The sequence below is a fragment of the Chiloscyllium plagiosum genome, unplaced genomic scaffold, assembly GCF_037043375.1.
Source record: "Chiloscyllium plagiosum isolate Xiang-an unplaced genomic scaffold, Cpla_swu_hap1 HiC_scaffold_24, whole genome shotgun sequence".
Taxonomy (NCBI): domain Eukaryota; kingdom Metazoa; phylum Chordata; class Chondrichthyes; order Orectolobiformes; family Hemiscylliidae; genus Chiloscyllium; species Chiloscyllium plagiosum.
This window is the reverse complement of record NW_028270162.1, coordinates 1,539,635-1,557,168: the sequence shown is the minus strand read 5'-3', so window position 1 is coordinate 1,557,168 and position 17,534 is coordinate 1,539,635. Positions and strand designations below refer to the sequence as shown.

Here is a 17,534-nt window from a genome sequence, read left to right as displayed (position 1 = left end):
CCCCCGGAACACACTGCCAGCGACAAGCGGGCCGGAGCCACCCGGACATACTTCATCGTTGCACTCGTCAGGGGGGACGGATTGAGAGCAGAGCGACATGGCGGACGGTGAGGAAGAGGGAGGGTAAATGGAGGGGAGTGTGGAGAGAGGGGAGCGGGTAAAGGGAAGGAATGATGAGAGACAAAAGTGATTGAGGCTGACAGAGTGTACCCTCTCCTATTCTGGTAGTTACAAATTAGAATGACCATGGAGTTATTGACAATTTCCAGTGATCAGTCTTTATCACCAAGTCTACAACAGATGTAGATTTGAAGTGAGATCCCCACCCCATGTAGATTTTTAACTATTTTACCAAATCGAATCGCAAAATGGTCAGTGAAGAAGGTTACCTCAGGTTACAACAGGATCTTGACCAAGTGGGCGAATGGGCTGAGAAGTGGCAGATGGAGTTTAATTCAGATAAATGTGAGGTGCTGCATTTTGAAAAAGCAACTCTTAGCAGGACTTATACACTTAATGGTAAGGTCTTAGGGAGTGTTGCTGAACAAAGAGACCTTGGAGTGCAGGTTCGTAGCTCCTTAAAAGTGGAGTCGCAGGTAGATAGGATAGAGAAGAAGGCATTTGGTATGCTTTCCTTTATTGGTCAGAGTATTGAGTACAGGAGTTGGAAGGTCATGTTGTGGCTGTACAGGACATTGGTTAGGCCACTGTTGGAATATGGTGTGCAATTCTGGTCTCCTTCCTATCGGAAAGATGTTGTGAAACTTGACAGAGTTCAGAAAAGATTTACAAGGATGTTGCTGTCAATGTTGGAGGATTTGAGCTATGGGGAGCGGCTGAACAGGCTGGGGCTGTTTTCTCTGGAGCATCGGAGGCTGAGGGGTGACCTTATAGAGGTTTATAAAATCATGAGAGGACATGGATAGGATAAATAGACAAGGTCTTTTCCCCCTGGGGTGGGGAAGTCCAGAACTAGAGGGCATAGGTTTAGGGTGAGAGGGGAAAGATGTAAAAGAGACCTAAGGGGCAACTTTTTAACGCAGAGGCTGGTACGTGTATGGAATGAGCTGCCAGAGGAAGTGGTGGAGGCCAGTACAATTGCAACATTTAGAAGGCATTTGGATGGGTATATGAATAGGAAGGATTTGGAGGGATATGGGCCAGGTGCTGGCAGATGGGACTAGATTGGGTTGGGATATCTGGTCGGCATGGACGGGTTGGACCGAAGGTAAAAACAATGACTGCAGATGCTGGAAACCAGATTCTGGATTAGTGGTGATGGAAGAGCACAGCAGTTCAGTCAGCATTCGAGGAGCAGTAAAATCGACGTTTCGGGCAAAAGCCCTTTATCAGGAATACAGGCAGAGTGCCTGAAGGATGGAGAGATAAGAGAGAGGAGGGTGGGGGTGGGGAGAAAGTAGCATAGAGTACAGTAGGTGAGTGGGGGAGGGGATGAAGGTGATAGTCGGGGGGGGAGGGTAGAGTGGATAGGTGGAAAAGAAGATAGGCAGGTAGGACAAGTCATGGGGACAGTGCTTCGGTTGGACCAAAGGGTCTGTTTCCATGCTGTACATCTCTATGACTCTAATATATACCTTTTTTTACATGAGGATGGGTATGTGAATAGGAAGGGTTTTGAGGGATAGGGACCAAATGCTGGCAAATGGGAGAAGATCAGATTGGGATTTCTGGTCAGAGTGGACAGGTTGGACCGAAGGGTCTGTATATTGCTGTATAACTTATTCTCATCCATAAGAGAACAAGTCATTCAGCATGTATACATACCCTTCAGCCCATTTGTCCGCCCTGGCCAGACATCCCAACCTGATCTTTTCCCATTTGCCAGCATTTGGTCCATATCCCTCTAAACCGTTCCTATTCACATACCCATCCATGTGCCTTTTAAATATTGGAATTTAAATACCAGGCACCACCACTTCCTTTGGCAGCTGGTTCTATACTTGCACCACCTTCTGCATGAAAAATTTACCCCTCTGATCCCTTTTAAATCATTTACCTCTCCTCTTAAACCTATTGTCTCTTGTTTTGAACTCCCATACCATGAGGAAAGTGCCTCAGCTATCCGCCTTATCTGTGCCCCTCATGATTCTAAATTGGGCCTGATTCTGTAAGAACAGCTTTTATTTCATAATCTCCCTGTCCAAGCATCATTTTACTCATGATGTATTCAAATTATAGAGCAAGCTTAATGGGTTTGAAGGACCCTTTTCTGCTTCATTATGCATTGGTGTTCACTTCCAACATAGTTGGTATCTCACTGATTGCATTGAAGCTTGTAGATTTTGTTGCATTCGAAGACTTGCAACAATCCAGAGAAACAACAGACATGTGCTCATATTTTCCTTGTATGTTTTCCTGCAGATGGTGATGTTAGTCTGCTCGTTATAGTGGTGGATGTAAATCCTATTTGGTGGGGTCAGCAGATCTTGAAGGAGTCCCAGGTAAGAAGAACACATTGAAGCAAATAATGTTGTTTCATTCAAATGAAAATTAATACATTACTTTCAGAAGGTAAAATTTCAGAATGTAATTTGAGTGATGGTGTGTAGTGAAATTAGTTTTCTTTGGGAATGAATGCTGACACTGGGCGTCTGGTTCCTAAATGCTTCCCTCAATCTTGATTGTAGGGGTTTTGTGAGCACGGTTACCCAAGACTCGGCATCAACGAATGATAGTAATATTATGATAGTTTAGAAACAGCAGTTTATATATGGTACATTGGTTAATTAGTCATAGAAAGAAAAATATACAAGCCATGACAGATAAGAATGCTTCACTGATCCAAAAACAATTCTTTGACTGAAGGAGTAGAGGCAGCTCCTGGTTCGACTACTTGTGTAGCTGTTGTGTCAACAGTCTGGCTGATACAGGGAAACATCCCCCAAGAAGATAGGGTGGCGTATGACCCTCAATCCTTTTGCCCCTTCCTCCCCTCATGTCCCTATTAATGTTCCTTAATGTGGGGGCTGGCGAGCAATGCTATGTCTAATCTCTTTCAGCCAGTATCATAGAGTCATAGAGATGTACAGCACAGAAACATACCCTTTAGTCCAACTTGTCCATGCCGACCAGATATTCCTATCTAATCTAGTCCCATTTGCCAGCACTTGGCCCATATCCCTCTAAATCCTCCCTATTCATATACCCCTCCAGATGTCTTTTAAATGTTGCAATTGTACCAGCCTCCACCACTTTCTCTGGCAGCTCATTCCATTCACGTACCACCCTCTGCGTGAAAACGTTTCCCCTTAAGTCCTTTTATATCTTTCCCCCCTCACCCTAAACCTATGCCCTCTAGTTCTGGATTCCCCCACCCCAGGGTGAATTTATTTATCGTCTATTTATACTATCCATGCCCCTCATGATTTTATAAACCTCTATAAGGTCACCCCTCAGACTTCGATGCTCCAGGGAAAACAGCCCTAGCCTATTCAACCTCACCCTACAGCTTACATCTTCAAACTCCTGGCAACATTTTGTAAATCTTTTCTGAACCCTTTCAAGCTTCACAACATCCTTGCGATAGGAAGGAGACCAGAATTGCACACCATATTCCAACAGTGGCCTAACCAATGTCCTGTACAGCCGCAACATGACCTCCCAACTCCTGTACTCAGTACTCTGACCAATAAAGGAAAGCATGCCAAACACCACCTTCACTATCCTATCTACCTGCAACTCCACTTTCAAGGAGCTATGAATCTGCACTCCAAGGTCTCTTTGTTCAGCAACACTCCCTGGGATCTTACCATTAAGCATATAATTCCTGCTAAGATTAGCTTTCCCAAAATGCAGCACCTCACATTTATCTAAATTAAACTCCATCTGCCACTTCTCAGCCCATTGGCCCATCTGATCAAGACCCCATTGTAATCTGAGGTAACCTCCTTTGCTATCCACTGCACCTCTAATTTTGGTGTCATCTGCAAACTTACTAACTCTACCTCCTATGTTCATATCAAAATCATTCATATAAATGATGAAAAATAGTGGACCCAGCACCAATCCTTGTGGCACTCCACTGGTCACAGGTTTCCAATCTGTAAAACAACCAACCGCCACTACCCTCTGTCTTCTTCCTTTGAGCCAGTTCTCGAAATGGTTAGTTTTCCCTGTATTCCATGAGATCTAACCTTGCTAACCAGTTTCCCAAGAGGAACCTTGTCGAACATCTTACTGAAGTCCATATAGATCACATCCACCGCTCTGCCCTCACAAACCCTCTATGTTACTTTTTCAAAAAACGCAATCAAGTTCGTGAGACATGATTTCCCACGCACAAAGCCATGCTGACTATATAAAAGCAAATTGCTTTCGCTTTGACAAAGGGTCAGTTAGACTCGAAACATCAGCTCTTTTCTCTCCTTACAGATGCTGCCAGACCTGCTGGAATTTTCCAGCAATTTTTCTTTTGGCCATGCTGACTATCCCTAACCAGTCCTTGCCTTTCCAAACATGTGTAAATCCTGTCTTTCAGGATTCTCTCCATCTACTTGCCCACCACTAACATCAGGCTTACTGGTCTATAGTCCCCTGGCTTTTCCTTACCACCTTTCTTAAATAATGGTACCACGTTTGCCAACCTCCAGTCTTCGGACACCTCACCTGTGGCTATCGATGACACAAATATCTCAGCAAGAGGCCCAGCAATCACTCCTCTAGCTTTCCACAGAGTTCTCGGGTACACCTGATCAGGTCTTGGGGATACATCCACTTTTATGCGTTTCAAGACATCCAGCACTCCCTCCTGTATAATATGGACATTTTCCAAGATGTCACCATCTACTTCTTCACATTCTCTATCTTCCATGTCCTTCTCCACAGTAAATACTGATACGAAGTACTCGATTAGTATCTCCCCCATCTCCTGCAGCTCCGCAAAACGGCCGACTTGCTGATCTTTGAGGGGCCCGATTCTCTTCCTAGTTACCCTGTTGTCCTTAATGTATTTGTAAAAACCCTTTGGATTCTCCTTAATCCTATTTACCAAAGCTATCTCATATCCCCTTTTTGCCCTCCTGATTTCCCTCTTAAGTATACTCCTACTGTTTTTGTACTATTCTAAGAATTCAATCGATCTATCCTGTCTATACCTGACACATGCTTCCTTCTTTTTCTTAAGCAAACCCTAAATTTCTCTAGTCATCCAGCTTTCCCTCCACCTATTAGTATTTCCTTTCACCCTTACAGGAATGTACTTTCTCTGGACTCTCGCTATCACATTTCTGAAGGCTTCCCATTTTCCAGCATGGGACAGTTACTCTGTCCCCTTGCCCACCTTCATTTAAATATTCATGTTCATTCCTTAAAATTATGCCCCCTCATCATAGACATTGTAAAACGGTGTATTAGTCTTACATTAGGAGGGAGCAATGTTCTTAGATAGTATCCAAGAGAACTCTTTTAGTTGGTACATAGAAAGCTGAACAAGGCAAGAGGCAGTACAGGACCTATTTTCAGAAATGAGCCCAAGCAAATGGAAAGCATATCAGTAAGGGAGCATTTCGGAATTAGTGGTCTGACACAGTTAGATTTAGAGATGGAAATGTGTTGCTGGAAAAGCGCAGCAGGTCAGGCAGCATCTAGGGAACAGGAGAATCGACGCTTCGGGCATTAGCCCTTCTTCAGGAATGGGGAAAGTTTGTCCAGCAGGCTAAGATAAAAGATAGGGAGGAGGGACTTGGGGGAGGGGCGTCGGAAATGTGATAGGTGGAAAGAGGTCAAGGTGAGGGTGATAGGTCAGACTGGGGTGGGGGCGGAGAGGTCGGGAAGAAGATTGCAAGTTAGGAAGGCGGTGCTGAATTTGATGGATTTGACTGAGACAGGCTGGGGGGAGGGGAAATGAGGAAACTGGTGAAATCCGAGTTCATCCCTTGTGGTTGGAGGGTTCCTAGCCGGAAGATGAGGCGTTCTTCCTCCAACCGTCGTTTCGCTGTGGTCTGACGATGGAGGAGTCCAAAGACCTGCATATCCTTGGTGGAGTGGGAGGGGGAATTGAAATGTTGAGCTACAGGGTGGTTGGGTTGGTTGGTCCGGGTGTCCCAGAGGTGTTCTCTGAAACGCTCCGCAAGTAGGCGGCCCGCCTCCCCAATATAGAGGAGGCCACATCGGGTGCAAAGGATGCAGTAGATGATATGTGTGGAGGGACAGGTGAATCTGTGGCGGATATGGAAGTTTCCTTTGGGGCCTTGGAGGGAGGTGAGGGGGGAGGTGTGGGCGCAAGTCTTGCACCTCCTGCGGTTGCAGGGGAAGGTGCCGGGAGTGGAGGTCGGGTTGGTGGGGGGTGTGGATCTGACGAGGGAGTCACGGAGGGAGTGGTCTTTACGGAATGCTGATAGGGGAGGGGAGGGAAATATATTCTTGGTGGTGGGGTCCGTTTGGAGGTGGCGGAAATGGCGGCAGATGATCCGTTGTACATGGATGTTAGTGGGGTGGTAGGTGAGGACCAGTGGGGTTCTGTCCTGGTGGCGGTTGGAGGGGCGGGGTTCAAGGGCGGAGGATCGGGATCCCCGCCCCTCCAACCGCCACCAGGACCCTGCCCCTCCAACCGCCACCAGGACACTTCCCGATCCTCCGCCCTTGAACCCCGCCCCTCCAACCGCCACCAGGACAGAACCCCACTGGTCCTCACCTACCACCCCACTAACCTCCATGTACAGCGCATCATCCGCCGCCATTTCCGCCACCTCCAAACGGACCCCACCACCAAGGATATATTTCCCTCCCCTACCCTATCAGCATTCCGTAAAGACCACTCCCTCCGTGACTCCCTCGTCAGATCCACACCCCCCATCAACCCAACCTCCACTCCCGGCACCTTCCCCTGCAACCGCAGGAGGTGCAAGACTTGTGCCCACACCTCCCCCCTCACCTCCCTCCAAGGCCCCAAAGGAAACTTCCATATCCGCCACAGATTCACCTGTCCCTCCACACATATCATCTACTGCATCCTTTGCACCCGATGTGGCCTCCTCTATATTGGGGAGGCGGGCCGCCTACTTGCGGAGCGTTTCAGGGAACACCTGACACCCAGACCAACCAACCCAACCACCCTGTAGCTCAACATTTCAATTCCCCCTCCCACTCCACCAAGGATATGCAGGTCTTTGGACTCCTCCATCGTCAGACCACAGCGAAACGACGGTTGGAGGAAGAACGCCTCATCTTCCGGCTAGGAACCCTCCAACCACAAGGGATGAACTCGGATTTCACCAGTTTCCTCATTTCCCCTCCCCCCAGCCTGTCTCAGTCAAATCCATCAAATTCAGCACCGCCTTCCTAACCTGCAATCTTCTTCCTGACCTCTCCGCCCCCACCCCAGTCTGACCTATCACTCTCACCTTGACCTCTTTCCACCTATCACATTTCCGACGCCCCTCCCCCAAGTCCCTCCTCCCTATCTTTTATCTTAGCCTGCTGGACCAACTTTCCTCATTCCTGAAGAAGGGCTAATGCCCGAAACGTCGATTCTCCTGTTCCCTAGGTGCTGCCTGACCTGCTGCGCTTTTCCAGCAACACATTTCCAGCTCTGATCTCCAGCATCTGCAGACCTCACTTTCTCCTCACAGTTAGATTTAGGATAGTTGTGGAAAAGGACAAGGATGGATTGAGTAAAAAGCTTTAAACTGGGGAAAGGCTAATTTTACCAGGATATGATTTGACCCAAGTGGACTGGGAGCAGCTAGATGCAGATAAAATTGCAACAAAGTGGTGTGAGGCATTCAAGAGGGAAGTAGTGAAGGTAAGGCACAATGTGCTCTTGTAAAGATAGAGGGCGAGATCAAGATCGAAGACCCCTAGATGTTAAAGGACATAAACGTTAGGATTAAGAAGTAAACAGAAAATTATGACAGATACCAATATGGCAGTGTCCCTAGAGGATTGTTAAAAAGTGCAGAGCGAGCTTAAAAAATGAGGAAAGTAAAGAGAGTGCATGAGAAAGCATTTATGAGTAGAATAAAAGAAACCCAAAGGGATTTTTTAAATATAAAAAGGGCAGGAGAATAACTAGGTAAAGAGTAGGGTCCGTTAGGGACCATAAAATTAATCTGTGCATGGATACAGAATGTGTGGGCACTGTCTTTCAGTGAATACTTTGTGACAGTCTTCACAATGGCAAAGGACAAAGCAAGTATAGACACTAAGACTCTGGATTGTGAAATATTAAAATATAACATAGAAGAGAGGAGACACTTTCGGATTTAGCATTCTTAAAAGTGGATAAATCCACGGGCACAGATGAGATATATCCTAGCCTATTGTTGGAGGCAAAAGAGGAAATATCAGGTGCCTTGATAGTAATTTTCAAATTTTTCATAGCTATAAGTGAGGTGCCAGAGAACTGGAAGACTGCTAATGTTGTCTCATTATTAAAAATGGGATGAAGGGATACAGACCTCAGCCAGAATTTATTCTCACTGGTGGGGAAATTAGTAGAAAAATTTACGGAACAGAGTGTATCTGTATTTGGAGAGGCACAATCTAGTCAGGAATAGCCAGCATGGATCTGTTGGGGAAATTCACGTTTAACAAATTTAATCTTTTCTTTGAGGAGGTATCCAAGAGTATTATATATTTGATGTGGTCTTTATTGACTTTAGTAAGGCTTTTGATCGGTTCCCTCGTGGCAGACTGGTCAAAAAAGTAATAGCACATTGGAACCAAAGCAAAGTAGCAAAGTCTGAGCAACTACCCTCCAACATCCAAGCCTTTAACCTGCAGTATCATTCTAAATGGCGCAGTCTGTCTCGAATCAGAGTTGAAGTTTGTGTGTGAAAAAGGTTTGCATGGTGTCTGAAACTATAGGAGCTGACACTTAAGTGAAAATTGATAGAAAAATCTGTTAGTGTTTCCCCGAAAAACCCAAGATCTCCTCAAATTGTTGATGTGTTATTTGGTTTTGTAGTTTATCCCATCCCTTGTGTATATTTTTAGAGGCCAATCGAGTGGAATTCTAATTATAAAGTAAAAACAAAAAATGCTGCGGTGGTCTGGCTAGGTCTGCAGCATCTTCAGAGCTTCTTCTGAAATTTTAGCTGTATTTCTTTAACCATGGATGCTGCCAGACCTGCAGGGTTTCTCCAGCATTTTCTGTTGCTATTTCAGATTTCCAGCATTTTCAATATTTTGTATTTATTGGAATTTTAACTAACTTGTTGGGGGTGGGGAGAGACTGGACCCCGAGCCATCGGTAACATGCTGTATAGAATTGACATGTTTTACAGTTCACCCTGTCGAAATGTATGGATGCAGTGATGGTAATGGGAAACTCCCATTTAGCCATGAGCCGCAAACACAGACTGGCGATCATAGCAAGTCACAGTCAGGAGAGGTAAGGATCACTGCAAGGTCTGTTATGTCCAGTAGCTTAGGAGAAATCTGTGTTTGTGTAGCTGTGACCCTGGCTTCTCCAGGACCACAATACAACATATATTCCAATATTTTATTTTTGTTCCTGCAGCCGTTTTCTATATCCAGGTAAACAATGGAAAATGGGAAACTTTGCAGAAAGTGGTGACATCGGTTCCACAGAATCAAACTGTTCTGGAAGTAAAGATGGTAAATACGAACTCCTAGCCATTGGAAATGACATAATCACAGAGGAAATCAAAGATCTAATGTCAAAGAGTAAGTGTCGAGCTGCCCGTTAATAATCACTATATTGTAACTTCAAAATGAGAGGAGACATTGTTCTGCCCAGGTTTCGGGGCACAATGGATGTGCTTTTGTGACAACTTTCTTTGCTGTTTTTCAGCTGAAGTGAGAGCCCAACTTACAGAAACTTTATTGGCAGGATCTTTGGCAAAGGCACTTTGTTGTATCCTTGCATAAAGAATGACTTCAGAAGCTTTGAGATTTTTTTGATTTAGTTACTATATGGTTAACTTTGTGAAGATGCTAATTGTTTTCCACTTATAATTTTTTAAAAAATTCATTAGTTATCTGCAAAGAATTCAGCCTAATTCAGAGGTTTTCACTAGTTAACTGCTTCATTTCCCACAGGGAGAAAGTGCTGATTACGAATCACGGCAAGATTAGTAACTGAATTTCTTTTCAACACAAGCAGTGTATAAATACTGACTGCTGGAATCCTACCTCTTTCATGTTTTAATAATATTCCAGTTGTAGAGACATTGCCATTTGAAAGGGGAGGAGTAGACTTGAATGAATTAAAATAAAAGAGAAGGAAGTAGTAGATAGGTGATCTATACTTCAGGTTGATAAAGCATCAGAGACAGAAGGAGATGTATCCAAGGATTCTGAGGAAAGTGGAAGTGGAAATTCTGGATGCACTAGCCAGAATTTTCTTAGACCTTGGATGGTGCCAAGTCATAGAGATGTACAGCACAGAAACAGACCCGTCAATCCAGCTCATCCATGCCAATCAGCTATCCCAACCTAATCTAGTCCCACATGCCAGCACCCAGCCCATATCCCTCCAAACCCTTCCTATTCATATACCCATCCAGATGCCTTTTAAATGTTGTAATTGTACTAGCCTCCACACTTCCTCTGTCAGCTCATTCCATACACATATCCAAGGGGAACCTTGTCTAACGCCTTACTGATGTCCATATAGATCACGCTACAGCTCTGCCCTCATCAATCCTCTTTGTTACTTCTTCAAAAAACTCAAATTTTTGAGACATGATTTCTCAAGCACAAAGCCATGATGACCATCCCTAATCAGTCCTTGCCTTTCGAAATACATGTACATCCTGTCCCTCAGGATTCCCTCCAACAACTTGCCCACCACCAATGTTAAGGCTCACTGGTCTATAGTTTCATAGCTTGTCCTTACCATCTTTCTTAAATAGTGGCACCACATTTGCCAATCTCCAGTCTTCTGGCACCTCACTTGTGACTATCGATGATACAGATATCTCAGCAAGAGGCCCAGCGATCACCACGCTAGCCTCCCACAGCGTTCTCGGGTATGCCTGATCAGGTCCTTGGGATTTATCCACTTATATGCGTTTCAAGACATCCAGCATTTCCTCCTCTGTAATATGGACATTTTTCAAGATGTCACCATCTATTTCCCTACATTTTATATCTTCCATCTGCTTCTCCACAGTAAACACTGATGCAAAATACTCATTTAGCATCTCCCCCATCTCCTGCAGCTCCACACAAAGGCTACATGCTGATCTTTGAGGGGTTCTATTCTGTCCCTAGTTACCTTTTTGTCCTTAATGTATTTGTAAACATCCTTTGGATTATCCTTAACCCTATTTACCAAAGCTATCTCATGTCCCTTTTTTACCCTCCTGATTTCCCTCTGCCTTTATACACTTTTAAGAATTCACTCGATCTCTCTTGTCTATACCTGACATATGCTTCCTTCTTTTTCTTAACCAAACCCTTAATTTCTCTAGTCTTCCAGCATTCTCTACAGCTATCAACTTGTTGCACCCTTATTCAAAAAATTGTCTAATGTGAAGCCCAGCAGCAATCGGTTAAGCCCAATCAGTTCAGTAGAACATAGAACAATACAGCACAGAACAGGCCCTTCGGCCCACGATTTTGTTGTGCCGAACATTTGTCCTAGCTTAAACACCTATCCATGTACCTATCCAATTGCCGCTTAAAGGTCACCAATGATTCTGACTTTGCCACTCCCACAGGCAGCGCATTCCATGCCCCCACCACTCTCTGGGTAAAGAACCCACCCCTGACATCCCCCCTATACCTTCCACCCTTCACCTTAAATTTATGTCCCCTTGTAACACTCTGTTGTACCCGGGGAAAAAGTCTCAGACTGTCTACTCTTATCTATTCCCCGATCATCTATCAAGTCACCCCTCATCCTTCGCCGTTCCAATGAGAAAAGGCCTAGCACTCTCAACCTATCCTCGTACGACCTGTTCTCCATTCCAGGCAACATCCTGGTAAATCGCCTCTGCACCCTCTCCAAAGCTTCCACATCTTTCCTAAAGTGAGGCGACCAGAACTGCACACAGTACTCCAAATGTGGCCTTACCAAGGTCCTGTACAGCTGCAACATCACCTCATGACTCTTGAATTCAATCCCTCTGCTAATGAACGCTAATACACCATAGGCCTTCTTACAAGCTCTATCCACCTGAGTGGCAACTTTCAAAGATCTATGAACATAGACCCCAAGATCCCTCTGTTCCTCCACCTCACTAAGAACCCTACCGTTAACCCTGTATTCCGCATTCTTATTTGTCCTTCCAAAATGGACAACCTCGCACTTGACAGGGTTGAACTCCATCTGCCACTCCTCAGCCCAGCTCTGCATCATATCTAAATCCCTTTGCAGCCGACAACAGCCCTCCTCACTATCCACAACTCCACCAATCTTCGTATCTTCTGCAAATTTACTGACCCACCCTTCGACTCCCTCTTCCAAGTCATGAATAAAAATTACAAACAGCAGAGGACCCATAACTAACCCCGGTGGAACTCCACTTGTAACTAGGCTCCAGGCTGAATATTTACCATCTACCACCACTTTTTGACTTCGACCGGTTAGCCAGTTCGCTATCCAAACTGGCCAAATTTCCCACTATCCCATGCCTCCTGACTTTCCGCATAAGCCTACCATGCGGAACCTTATCAAATGTCTTACTAAAATCCATGTACACTACATCCACTGCTCTACCCTCATCCACATGCTTGGTCACCTCCTCAAAGAATTCAATAAGACTTGTAAGGCAAGACCTACCCCTCACAAATCCGTGCTGGCTGTCCCTAATCAAGCAGTGTCTTTCCAGATACTCATAAATCCTATCCCTCAGTACCCTTTCCATTACTTTGCCTACCACTGAAGTAAGACTAACTGGCATATAATTCCCGGGGTTATCCCTATTCCCTTTTTTGAACAAGGGCACAACATTCGCCACTCTTCAGTCCCCTGGTACCACCCCCATTGACAGTGAAGATGAAAAGATCATTGCCAACGGCTCTGCAATTTCCTCTCTTGCTTCCCACATAATCCTAGGATATATCCCGTCAGGCCCGGGGGACTTGTCTATTCTCAAGTTTTTCAAAATGCCCAACACATCTTCCTTCCTAACAAGTATCTCCTCTAGCTTACCAGTCCGTTTCATACCCTCCTCTTCAACAATACGTCCCTCTCATTTGTAAATACTGAAGAAAAGTACTCATTTAAGACCTCTCCTATCTCTTCCGACTCAATACACAGTCTCCCACTACTGTCCTTGATCGGACCTACCCTCGTTCTCGTCATTCTCATGTTTCTCACATATGCATAAAAGGCCTTGGGGTTATCCTTGATCCTACCCGCCAAAGATTTTTCATGCCCTCTCTTGGCTCTCCTAATCCCTTTCTTCAGCTCCCTCCTGGTTATCCTGTATCCCTCCAACGCTCTGCCTGAACATTGTTTCCTCAACCTTATATAAGCCTCCTTCTTCCTCTTTACTAGATAGTCAACCTCCCTCGTCAACCAAGGTTCCCTCACACGACCATCTCTTTCATGCCTGACAGGTACATACATATCAAGGACACGTCGTATCTGTTCCTTGAAAAGTTCCACATTTCAATGACATCCTTCCCTGACGGCCTATGCTCCCAACTTATGCTCCTCAGATCCTGTCTTGCAGCATCGTATTTACCCTTCCCCCAATTGTAAAACCTACCCTGTTGCACGCACCTATCTCTCTCCATAACCAAGGTGAAAGTCACAGAATTGTGGTCACCATCACCAAAATGCTCACCCACTAACAAGCCCATTACTTGTCCCGGTTTGTTACCAAGTACCAAATCCAATATGGCCTCCCCTCTGGTCGGACAATCTACATACTGAGTTAGAAGAGCTTCCTGGACACACTGCACAAACACCGCCCCATCCAATCTACTTGATCTAAAGAGCTTCCAATCAATATTTGGGAAGTTGAAATCGCCCATGACTACTACCCTGTGGCTTCTGCACCTTTCCAAAATCTGTTTCCCAATCTGTTTCTCCACATCTCTGCCACTATTGGGGGGCCTATAGTAAACACCCAACAAGGTGACTGCTCCTTTCCTATTTCTGACTTCAGCCCATACTACCTCCAAAGGCAGATCCCCCTCGAACTCTCTGCAGCCATTATACCATTTCTAATTAGCAACGCCACACCCCCTCCTTTTTTACCACCCTCCCTAATCTTACTGAAACATCTGTACCCAGGAACCTCCAACAACCATTCCTGTCCCTCTTCTATCCACGTTTCCGTGATGGCCACAACATCGTAGTCCCAAGTACCAATCCATGCCTTAAGTTCACCCACCTTATTTCTGATACTCCTTGCGTTGAAGTATACACACTTGAACCCATCTCTGTGTCCGCAAGTGTTCCATGTCAGTGTACCTTCTCCTTAGCCTCCCTACATTCTTGGACATCCTGAAAAACAGTTAACCTACTTGCTGGACTACAAGTCCGGATCCCATCCCCCTGCCAAATTAGTTTAAACCCGACCGAAGAGTGCTAGCAAATCTACCTCCCAGGATATTGGTGCCCTTCTGGTTCAGGTGCAACCCGTCCTGCTTGTACAGGTCCCACCTTCCCCAGAATGCAGTCCAATTGTCCAAATACCTGAAGCCCTCCCTCCTACACCATCCTTGCAGCCACGTGTTCAACTGCACTCTCTCCCTATTCCTTGCCTCACTGTCACGTGGCACCGGCAACAACCCAGAGATGACGGCTCTGTCCGTCCTAGCTTTTAGCTTCCAGCCTAACTCCCTGAGCTCCTGAATGAGCTCCCTACCTCTCTTCCTACCTATGTCGTTTGTGCCAATGTGCACCACGACCTCTGGCTGCACACCCTCCCCCTTAAGGATTCTGAAGACACGGTCCGAGAGGTCTCGGACCCTGGCACCCGGGAGGCAACAAACCATCCGAGAGTCTCGCCCATGCCCACAGAACCGCCTGTCTGTCCCTCTAACTATAGAGCCTCCTATAACTAGCGCTCTCCTCCTCTCCCCCTTTCCCTTCTGAGCCTCAGAGCCGGCCCTCGTGCCAGACACCCGGTCCCTGCAGCTTATCCCTGCTAGGCCATCCCCCCCCCCCCCCCCAACAGTATCCAAAGCAATATACTTATTGTTGAGGGGAATGACCATATGGGCTCCCTGCACTGCCTGCTTCCTTCCCTTCCCACCTCTAAAGTAGTGGGGAACCTTCTGGACATAGTAATTCAGGACAAACTAATGGCCACTTGGGCAAATGCAAGTTAATTAAGGAAAGCCAGCATGGATAAATGCAGGGGAAGTTTTTTTTAACTAACTTCCTAGAGGTTTGGGAGATGTAACAGAGAGGGTCAATGAGGGTAACTCTGTTGGTGCAATAACTTTCAAAAGATGAAAGTTTTGACACAACAACAGACTTGTGAGCAAAGTTAAAGTTCAAGAAACAAAAGGGACAGGGTAACATGATTGATTACAAAATTGGCTGAGTGACAGGAAATAGCAAGTGGCAGTTAATGATGTTTTTCAGGCTGACGAAGCTTTATAGTGGAGTTCCCCAGGAGTTCGGACCTTTTCCTGATACATATTGATGACCTAGACCCTGATGTATAGGGCACAGTAAGCATTGAAAACTCTAAGGTGGATAGTGTAGAACTTCAATAGTAAATGGACAAGTTGGTGGAATGGGGGGACAAGTTCAATGCAGAGAAATGTGAGGGATCTGGACAGAGATGATCGGGAGAAACTGTTTCCACTGGTGAAAGGATCACTTTTTCATGCAGTATGTGGTTAAGGTCCAGAATGCATTGTCTGAGAGTGTGGTGGAGGCAGGTTAAATCAAGGCTTACGAAAAGGAAGTGGACAGTTTTACAAAAAGGAAGAATGTGCAGTGTTATGTTGAGGGTTGAGAGAGAATGGCACTAGGTGAGATGATTATTTGTTGGTGGTGCTGCAGATTCAATGGGCCGAATGGTGGCCTCTTTCACTGCAGAGTTTCTAAGATTGTCGCTATATCTCTCAACATGAACAGGAAGAGCTAGCTCTTTGGTAATTGACAAAATGTAAATACAATACCTCTTAAAAATTATATACGTATTTTAGATATAAAATTGAATCCCGTTAAGATCAACGTTCCTTGATGATTACACAATGTTCGGCACCATCTCGACTCTTCAGTTACTGGAGCAGTCAGTGTTCAGATGCACTAAGATCTGGACAATATCCAGGCTTGGGCTGAAAAATGGCAAGTAACATTCACGTTGCACAAATGCCAGGCAATGACCATCTCCAATAAGAGATGATCTAACCTCCGCCTCTTGACATTCAGTGGTGTTACCATCACTGACCAAAAACTCCACTGGACTCACCAAACAAATGCAGTTATTACAAGAGTAGGTCAGACACTAGGAGTACTGCAGCGATTAACTTACTGCCTGACTCCCCAAAGCCTATCCAGTATCTCGAGGCACAAGTCAGGAGTGTGATGGAATACTCCCCATTGCCTGGATGAGTGCAGCCCCAACAACACTCAAGAATCTCGACATCATCCAGGACAAAACAGCTTGCTTGATTGGCACCATATTCACAAACATCCACTCCCTCCATCACCGACGCTCAGTAGCTGGAGTGTGTACTATCTACAAGATGCACTGCTGAAATTCACCAAAGCTCCTCAGGCAGCACCTTCCAAACCCAGGACCGCTTCTACCTAGAAGGACAAGTGCAGTAAATACATGGGACCACCAACACCTGCAAGCCCCTTCCAAGCTCATCATCCTGACTTGGAAATATATCGCCATTCCTTCAATACTGCTGGGTCAGAATCCTGGAACTCCCTCATGAAGGGCATTGTGGGTCTACTTCATTGTGGATCTGCACATGGACAGTGGCTGTTCAAGAATGCAGCTCACCACCACTTTCTGAAGGTGCGTCTAGGACAGGCAGTAAATGCTGACACCCAGGTAAAATGTACGAATTTTTCAAACAAAAATCACTGATGGAAATCAATTTTCCCTCAGACTGTTCAAAGAATTCTCTCTAATAAGTAACCACTTTATTTTGTGCATTTTCTCTGCTTCTGATGAGGTCTGGGTTGAAAGGGAATCGCAGTTCTGGATTAATTTGAACAATCTATTTTAATCCATTATTATCTCAGAATATTTCTGTTTTTTCATCCCTGTTCTGTTGACATTTTTCTTGACACTTCTGAACTAAGATATTCACAAGGTGAATAAAGAGTTGGAAGGTATTATTGCTTACTGATCTGTTGTGTCATTATTCTTAGTTGACTATGACTAACAATTTCTTCTTAATTGAAGTAATTCATTTTGTTTGTTTTATGTTATCAGTCTCTTTGAGGAGGTGGTGAATAATAGAATCTTGCCAAAAATAGTTATGACATTCAAAGATACCTAGATTTGAATGACAACTAAGGCTGCTGTTCACATTCATGACTGCTGAATGGGGATTACCACAATCTGCAAACCTTGACACCTGTGGGCTGTCCGCAATATTTGAAAGGACCTGATAAGTAGATAGAAACTGTTTCTTTTGCTGGAGGAATTCAAAATAATAGGTCATAATCT

The 17,534-nt window shown here is 45.2% G+C and overlaps 1 protein-coding gene across 3 annotated transcripts in view; it reads left to right on the top strand.

Moving 5' to 3' along the window:
• The first annotated feature begins 54 nt into the window (after positions 1-54).
• Positions 55-17,534, top strand: part of gtf2h3 (general transcription factor IIH, polypeptide 3) — a 29,993-nt gene continuing 12,513 nt past the window's right edge. The window contains exons 1-6 of one of the 3 annotated variants that reach the window (XM_043692650.2): positions 55-107; positions 2,383-2,462; positions 9,246-9,352; positions 9,482-9,648; positions 9,776-9,838; positions 17,165-17,194. In XM_043692650.2, the coding sequence (XP_043548585.1) occupies positions 98-107; positions 2,383-2,462; positions 9,246-9,352; positions 9,482-9,648; positions 9,776-9,838; positions 17,165-17,194 (457 nt within the window). In that variant the 5' untranslated portion in view covers positions 55-97. Of the gene's footprint in view, positions 108-2,382; positions 2,463-9,227; positions 9,353-9,481; positions 9,649-9,775; positions 9,839-17,164; positions 17,195-17,534 lie in introns of those variants that run through there. The other 2 variants (XM_087999817.1, XM_043692654.2) reach the window with 2 other exon arrangements.